A 9,071-nucleotide genomic window follows, 5' to 3' on the forward strand; every position below is an offset into this window, starting at 1 on the left:
TATGTTCCTCCTCCGCCAGTCTATGTATACAGCCACCTTCTTTTATGAATATTTGTTGAATGATAATGATATCATTGAAATGTCACCACCCCCCCTAATTTATGAATTATATGTTGTAGTGCAAATTTCTGCTTGAAAATGAATAAAAAAATATAAATGTATCTAATGTAAATGAATTGTATTTATACATTTGTTGTACTGTGAGTTGTTTCATTTTGTGACATAGGGGCAGAGTTTACTAATGGGACAACCGATTCGATCATCCGTGACCAGCCTTCCAAACCCTCCCCCATCCCCCTCCTGTCACTCATATAACCCCTCCATCCTAAATGCAACCTCAGACACACCACACCTTCTCACCATCCTCACAGAATTCAAGAGTGTCGGTCAGTCAGACAGAGAGGCAGGGCAGACTGCTGAAAGAGGGAGTGGACACATATAGAGCAGAGGGAAAACGAGGAGAAGAGAGAAAGAGGGCTATCCACTCATCTCCGACAGTAGGGATATTGATGCACATACTTGAGTGAAGAGGAAAATAAAACGGTAAGTGAATATACACCATTCTGTTTTGTTTACAAAATAGCAACATTTGCAGATAAACATCATGACGATAATGCCTGCATTAATTTACTGTGTGACAGTCATAGATGCTGTATGTGGATTAAAAAGCCTACAATGGAAATGGAATGGAAACTACAATGGATTTTCACCATGCATATAGTTTTAGTATCAATACATACTATCGCAAATGTTTTATTTATAAACAACACGCACTCTTATCCAGAGTGACTTGCTAGGGTTAAGCGCCTTGCTCATGGGCATATCGACAGATTTTCACCTAGTCGGCTCGGTGATTCGAACCAGCAACCTTACGGTTTTACTGGCCCAACACCGTTGACCGCTAGGCTACCAGCCGCTATACTGTTAGGTTACCTGCCCCACACACACACGCCCACACGCACACACACACACACACACACACACACACACACACACACACACACACACACACACACACACACACACACACACACACACACACACACACACACACACACACACTACTACAAAACTTGCCTTTTGTGAACTAACACCCGCACTTGACTCCCCCCCCCCCCCCCCCCCCCCCTACTCAAATGTAAAGTACAAACACTCAAAGTACAAACATGTACTTTAAATATGAACATATATAAATATTAAATCCTGTAGATCACAAAATCAGACTAGTCAGTGCAGACTAATCCTGTCCCCCCCCCCCCAGTGATGCCAAATACAGAAGAGTAGAGTACAATAAAGTAAAATACACTTAATTAAAGAAAGACAAGGGACATTTGCTAATCTTTGACTGTTTCCCTATCTAACAGACATGAGTTTAGGAGCAGCATGCGTCTTCCTGAGGGGAGGGAAGCATATTGTAAGTTTTACAAACATTTTATTCTAAAATATGCTGTATGTGTGGAAGTGCTGGCAAACTAATATGATATGTTGAGTGGATTGTGAAAAAAAATATTATAGAGAGAGACATATTTATGTTTATTTTTTCCCCTTTTGTACTTGAACTATTTGCACATCGTTACAACACTGTATACAGCCATAATATGACATTTGAAATGTCTCCATTCCTTTGTAACTTTTGTGAGTGTAATGTTTACTGTTCATTTTTTATTGTTTATTTCACTTCTGTTTATTATCTATTTCACTTGCTTTGCCGATAAAGCCCTTTGAATTGAATTTAATTGAGAGAGAGTGAGAGAAAGAGAGAAAGATGGGCATTATCTCTCTACCTGCTAGCAGTGTTGGGGAAGCTACTTTGAAAATATAGTTTACCAAGCTACCAATTTATTCACACTGGAAGAAGTTAAGCTACACTAAAGCTACCCTTAAGAAAATGTAGTTTACTTAACTAAAGTTACTTTGATAAAGTCATTCATTACATTTATAAAAAAAACAACACACATACACACACACACACACAAAAGCTTAAGGATAACTTTAGTATAGCTTAACTTATTCTAATGTGAATAGACTACAATTTGCAAGGACAGATCACGTTCACAGCCATATGCTACCAGATTGTGCAATTTAGCATATTTAACTTATTTTTTTTTAAATTCAAGTGACAATTTTCGGTCTGATGCCGAAAAAGAAAATAAAGTATTGCCTACATCACCTATTTTTTTTGCAAAAAAATTTAGTTCCTGTAGTTAGCAACACCACTACATGGCAAAAAAGTAATTAACCAATGAAAATTTGAATTTAGAAAAAGATTTGAATTTAGTTCAACTACCACCAAGCTACTGCAGATAATGTAGTTAAATTACTAGCTGAACTACATGTGGTTCACTACTCCCCAAATATTGCCTGCTAGATGGGCATTATCTTCATATATGGGCATTATCTTCAAATATGGGTAGCTGCCATGCACATGCACTCTGACCTCTGTAAATATCTGGGCATAATCTCATTTCAGTTTGTGTAATTTTAAATCAAAATGTTGGGTGCAATAGGGAAAGGATGCTTTTCATGTGTGAGCGCGCACGTGTGTGTGTGTGTGTGTGTGGCGCGTGTCTGTGAGAGAGAGTCGTAAAATATTAGGTGTTGTGTTACAGAGAAATATTTATTTGCATTATCATTCATCAAATGAAAAGCACACTTTATGGTAAGATGTTAAATTGAAGTATTCTTCATGCAAATTACTATACCATCTGTCTAAGCAGACATTCTATCAAATCCGACATAAATTTACTCTGGTAAATACTGTTTGCAGGACAGAGAGCTGGCCGATGACGAAATTGAAGGTAAAAGAAAATTGTGTCAGCGTCATCTCACTCTTTCCATTTGTCCTCCATTCCATTTGGTCAATGTAACAGGGTTTCTAAGTTATATTAGTAACTTTTTACAACCAATTTCTAAATAATGCTCAATGTTGGTTGATTTATGATAAAATGGAAAATACTTTTTTATAAGATTATCCTTACAGTAAATTTAAAATGTCCATCTACCAATTACATTTAATTTATCATGTATCTTGAAGAAAACTCAAAAAACAGTCTTCATCTCATTATAGATGTACCCTCTGAAGCAAATGAAAATACAGAGAAGGAAATGTTCCAACTTCCCCAAGAGGATGCCTTGACTCTTGGTCTCTCACAGTATCTTTTTAGACTGATAAGTTGTTCCTACTGTCTCTCAGAGCTACGCGAGGCGTTTACTGAGTTCGACAAGGACAAGGATGGGCTGATCAGCTGCAAGGACCTGGGCAACCTGATGAGGACAATGGGCTACATGCCCACTGAGATGGAGCTGATCGAGCTGAGCCAGAACATCAACATGAACCGTGAGTCATTCGAAAATTCCCTGTTGAAAATTCAAGAAACTTTCCCAGGTTCTAGAAAATTCCCAGGTTTCAGAAATCCCGGTTGCAGGAATGAGGAGGGAATAAGCAGGGAGGGAATTCTCCAACTGGGGATCCTCCAACCAGGATTTCAGAAAAATCTGGGACCTTTAGGAAAGTTGCAGGAATTTTGCAACCCTAGAAGTAATTCAGATAAATATACAATACTGAAGAGGACCACAGTACCAGAATAGCAGTCATAACTAGAGCAATTTAAGGTTAGTGGAACTCTCGTTATAATTGTTTAAATCTCTTCCAATTTCCTAGTTGGTGGGAGAGTAGACTTTGAGGACTTTGTTGAGCTGATGGCCCCAAAGCTGCTGGCTGAGACTGCTGGGATGATCGGCGTGAAAGAACTGAAGGACGCTTTCAAAGAGGTGAGATAGAGAAGTCATCCAAGTTCCCAGAATAACCCATCTGAAATGGTCAGGGAATTGTGCAAAGACAACCAACATGATACCCTAACAAAAACAACTTTCCTGATGCTCTCCCTATTCAACCATATCCAGTGGTGTAAGGTACTTAAGTAAAAATACTTAAGTCGTTTTTGGGGGGTATCTGTACTTTACTATTTCTATTTTTGACAACGTTTACTCCACTACATTCCTAAAATAATTAATGTACTTTTTACTGCATACATTTTCCCTGACACCCAAAAGTACTCGTTACATTTCTAATGATTAGCAGGACAGGAAAATTGTCAAATTCACACACCTATCAAGAGAACATTCCTGGTCATCCCTACTGCCTTTGATCTGGTGGACTCACTAAACACAAATGCTTTGTTTGTAAATTATTGCCTAAATATTGGAGTGTACACCTGGCTTGCCATAATAAAAAAAACAAGGAAATTGTTTTGTCTGATTTGCTTAATATAATGAACATGAAATGATTTATACTTTTACTTTGACTTCTGATACTTAAGAATATTTTAGCAATTACATTTAGCAATTACAGTATATTTACAACCAAATACTTTTAGACTTTTACTCAAGTAATATTTTACTGTGTGACTTTCACTTTTACTGGAGTGTCACGCTGGCGTAAAGGATCGGGAGGCAGACACAGGAATGCTTAATAGTTTTTTAAAATGAAACCCAAATTACGGCGTGCGGTGTAAAGGCACTGGGACGAAGACCAAACAAACACGTAACAAAAACACAGGGTTGAAACCCAAACAAAAGAGCGAGGAGTACCCCCCAAAAAATACTTTTACTCAAATATGACAATTGGGTATTTTTTCCACCACTGACCATAGAAAATCAAATGTTATTTGTCACATGTTGTGTAAACAACAGGCGTAGACTAATAGTGAAACGCTTACTAACAGGTTATTTTCCATCAATGCAGAGTTAAAGATAAAGATTTTAAAATCTCAAATAAAAAGAGAAATAGTGACACGAGGAACAAATACATAGTGAATAACGAATAACAATAAATGAGTCCAGTGTGCGTGCATAGAGTCAGTGCAAGAGAGTTAGTTCAATATCACCTTATCAAGACCATAATCCTACTCAGAACCACTTTTTTCTAGTTTTGTTATGATTTTGTATGATGGTAATACTTTGTACATTCATACCATTCTCTTAACCAGGGTTTGGATCAATATTGTTTCAATTAGTCTGACTCAGTTTCATTGGAATTGTACTCTTCGCTACCCTCCGTTTAATAATATAATCTAGCTGGTTGATTATGCAAACTCAAATCCTTGCCCCCTCTCTGGTTAGTTTGACGCGGACGGAGATGGAGAGATCACAACAGAGGAGTTACGAAACGCCATGACCAAGCTGATGGGGGAGCACATGTCTCGAAGAGAGATTGACGCTGTGGTACGAGAGGCTGACAACAACGGGGACGGGACAGTAGACTTTGAAGGTAAGGAGAATTGACAACGGTCATCTAAACAACAACAAATAACATAGTCAGACGCTACAACACTCTAGACACAAACAGCAGTAACACAGACGTCAACAATGGCAGCATAGACAAAACAACATAGATGACAAAAAGACACAGCACCAATACACATTGACATTGTTGTTGTTGACCATTGAATCCTACTGTGGGGAATGAGGAGCTATTTGCAGAATATAAGTGATAGAGATGTATGTATTAATTCATTAACTGTATTTATGTTTTGTACTGTATGTTTGTGTAGTATCTTACGTTCTCCTTTTTTCTCTCCCACAGAGTTTGTTAGAATGATGTCACGCCAGTGAGGAGTACTTCTTGGAAAAATAATTATTTCTCTCACACACACGTTTGTATTACTATCCTTGTGGGGATCAAACAATTGATTCCCATTAAAATCCTATTTTCCCTAACCCCTAACCCTAAGCCTAAAATAGCCTTTTTCCTTGTTGGGACCGGCAAAATGTCCCCAAAACCAAAACCAAACACACACACACACACACACACACACACACACACACACACACACACACACACACACACACACACACACACACACACACACACACACACACACACACACACACACACACACACACACACACACACACAGGGCTGCAATTGATACACAGCCACACATTAACAGAAAGAGAGAATGTCTATGCAATCTTCAGGATGCTTTTATGCAATTTGAAAAATGATATTAATACAATTATTTTATTAACACACACATAATACAATAAAAATATATAATACAATAATTAATAACATGACCACATTGTTTAATGTAATTTGTATATATATGGGAAATTATGCAATGCTATTTATCTAGCTTGTGTTTTGTTTTGTTTTTGAAGGTATTCTACAATAAATTATTCTGAAAAAAATACTTTGGTTATGTTAACCCTATGTGAAATGAGCATTAACACACCATTCTGAATCCAATTTCGGTTGAACAATCACCCGTTATCAATGTCCATGCATATGATATTTGGCAGACATGATCAAACATATGATCTTGCAAGTATCTCTACACTAATGGGGCATTCACATGTTCGTCGGATGATTGAAACTTCCCAATAAGGAGGTCATAAGTCCAACATGTTTGTGTTCAAGTACTTTTAAGTCAGAACAATTGTTCAACCAATAAGATTTTAGCTAGCTAGATAATAAAGTTATCTAGCTTGCTTATCATTGACAATATGGTCAAACTAGCTACATTATTCACCTTTACATATTTGTAATTGTCAAAAACTAATTTGTGGTAATCTTTTAGTTGAAAAAGTGAAAAGCCAGTGGTGAAACATCACAACTTGGTTAATAAACTTGGTTTCTCTGAGTTTCCCACTTGTAATTATGATCAGGAGGGTGATTCAAGTGAAATTTCCCAGTCGGAACTATGAACTTCAGATAACTCTGATATCAAATCAAATGTATTTATATAGCCCTTCGTACATCAGCTGATATCTCAAAGTGCTGTACAGAAACCCAGCCTAAAACCCCAAACAGCAAGCAATGCAGGTGAAGAAGCACGGTGGCTAGGAAAAACTCCCTAGAAAGGCCAAAACCTAGGAAGAAACCTAGAGAGGAACCAGGCTATGAGGGGTGGCCAGTCCTCTTCTGGCTGTGCCGGGTGGAGATTATAACAGCACATGGCCAAGATGTTCAAATGTTCATAATTGACCAGCATGGTCAAATAATAATAATCACAGTAGTTGTCGAGGGTGCAGCAAGTCAGCACCTCAGGAGTAAATGTCAGTTGGCTTTTCATAGCCGATCATTAAGAGTATCTCTACCGCTCCTGCGGTCTCTAGAGAGTTGAAAACAGCAAGTCTGGGACAGGTAGCACATCCGGTGAACAGGTCAGGGTTCCATAGCCGCAGGCAGAACAGTTGAAACTGGAGCAGCAGCACGGCCAGGTGGACTGGGGACAGCAAGGAGTCATCATGCCAGGTAGTCCTGAGGCATGGTCCTAGGGCTCAGGTCCTCCGAGAGAGAGAAAGAAAGAGAGAAAGAGAGAATTAGAGAGAGCATACTTAAATTCACACAGGACACCGGATAAGACAGGAGAAGTACTCCAGATATAACAAACTGACCCTAGCCCCCCGACACATTAACTACTGCAGCATAAATACTGGAGGCTGAGACAAGAGGGGTCAGGAGACACTGTGGCCCCATCCGATGATACCCCCGGACAGGGCCAAACAGGAAGGATATAACCCCACCCACTTTGCCAAAGCACAGCCCCCACACTACTAGCATGTGAACACACCATAAATCCAGACCCCTTATAGAGACGGTTAGAGGCAACTCAGTGTGAAATAAGAGTGACACCATCAATTTATGAATGGAGTCAGACAGAATTAACCCCTGTAAATAAACATGTCCACTAATCTGCATTTCTTTGAAAATCATCATAATCTCTGTAATCTGTGTAATGGAAGTTTGGTAGAGAACAGATGGTGGATAAAGAAAGATGGAGTGTGAAAGCTGGGGAGTAGAGTTACTTAACATAGCTGTCTTAATAAAGTGGCTACATGAGATAAGGGGGAAAAGTTCATGTAAAAGAGTGGAGAAAGTGATAAGGGGGAGAAAGGCAGATACGAAGGAAGGAAGATATGAAGAAAGAGAGAAAGAAGTAATTACACATACATAGCTATTCAATGCTACACTTATACACAAAGTTAATCAGTCTAAATAAAATGTTTGTAACTGGTATCGACAGATCATCAATAGGTCTTTATATTCCAACAATCACACTAAGAATTAATTTATCCATCTACTATTGACCCAACATTACCATCATCACGATTCTATTATTTGAGTGCTGGCCCTTACGTTGATTTACATAATCGTAAAGCAAAGACTTCAAAGAAACTATACATTTTAGTGTGAAAAATATTTTTATGATGAGTAAGATATGACGATGAGTTTGCATAACGGAACACGTGGGTACTATGGGTGCTTGGCTTGGGCAATGAAAAAGATAGGTCATTGTGATTACACTGTGGGATAAAAAGGTTCAGGATTTGATGTTGGTTGCATAGGGATAGGAAGGACGTTTGAAGGTTAGACGTTATTGCGTGACCAAAAGTGTACACCCTGGTGATTTAACAGAGCTCCTCTCATGCTATACAGTCTCAAAATGATGACATCGTGAGTCAATTGGTCAAAACATCGGATTTGGAGCTATTAAAAGCCGAAACACAGAACGTTTTCTTGAGCCAAAAAATCTGGCAGAGGAAAAAGTGCACTCTGAGTCCCTCCTTAAATTAAGAAGCTCTAACTTTGATTAAATTCTCACCCCCTCTTTTTTAGAGGAGAGTGGTGGGGATTTGTTTGTTAATCTGACCAGTAGCTTTCTAGTGTAGTAGAAGTAGAAGTGAGTTACATAATTTTCTACTTGGTCTCAGCACATTTGTTCGACTCATTAGACTCGGAAGCCAATATTTTTGAACAAGAAACATACTGCAGCACACTGACAGTGCTGACGTGGACATTGTGGGGGAGTCCAAAATGGCACACTATTTCCTATGTAGTGCACTACTTTTGACCAGTTGTGCACTACATTGGGAATAGGGTGCTGTTTTGGACGCCAACTTTTCTACAGAGGCCTGGTAGTGTAAGATGTGTGACAGACTGGGAAGGTTATCAGACCGGGTTGACAGCTGGGGCGCGATGGCTTAGAGCACCAATTAACAAAAGTGATGTGACACCCCCTGCAGAACACCGTTTAACTTATTTGCACATCTGTCAAACAGGGAAT

The 9,071-nt window shown here is 38.8% G+C and overlaps 1 protein-coding gene across 1 annotated transcript; it reads left to right on the forward strand.

The window, feature by feature from the left end:
* The first annotated feature begins 1,366 nt into the window (after positions 1–1,366).
* On the forward strand, positions 1,367–5,613 carry cabp5a (calcium binding protein 5a). Its single transcript, XM_038990471.1, has 6 exons — positions 1,367–1,414; positions 2,768–2,798; positions 3,194–3,337; positions 3,662–3,771; positions 5,122–5,269; positions 5,585–5,613. The coding sequence occupies exons 1-6, from the start codon at positions 1,367–1,369 to the stop codon at positions 5,611–5,613; spliced, it is 510 nt and encodes a 169-aa protein (XP_038846399.1).
* The last annotated feature ends 3,458 nt before the right edge of the window (positions 5,614–9,071 follow it).

Source organism: Salvelinus namaycush, chromosome 4, assembly GCF_016432855.1.
Source record: "Salvelinus namaycush isolate Seneca chromosome 4, SaNama_1.0, whole genome shotgun sequence".
In the NCBI taxonomy this organism is placed as follows: Eukaryota; Metazoa; Chordata; class Actinopteri; order Salmoniformes; family Salmonidae; genus Salvelinus; species Salvelinus namaycush.

Bases quoted from the DNA above. Each gene is read 5' to 3' on its own strand.
- cabp5a (XM_038990471.1), top strand. From the start codon at position 1,367: ATGAGTTTAGGAGCAGCATGCGTCTTCCTGAGGGGAGGGAAGCATATT. The intron at 1,415-2,767 runs GTAAGTTTTACA...TACTGTTTGCAG, and splicing joins TGAGGGGAGGGAAGCATATT to GACAGAGAGCTGGCCGATGA. The intron at 3,772-5,121 runs GTGAGATAGAGA...CTCTCTGGTTAG, and splicing joins TGAAGGACGCTTTCAAAGAG to TTTGACGCGGACGGAGATGG.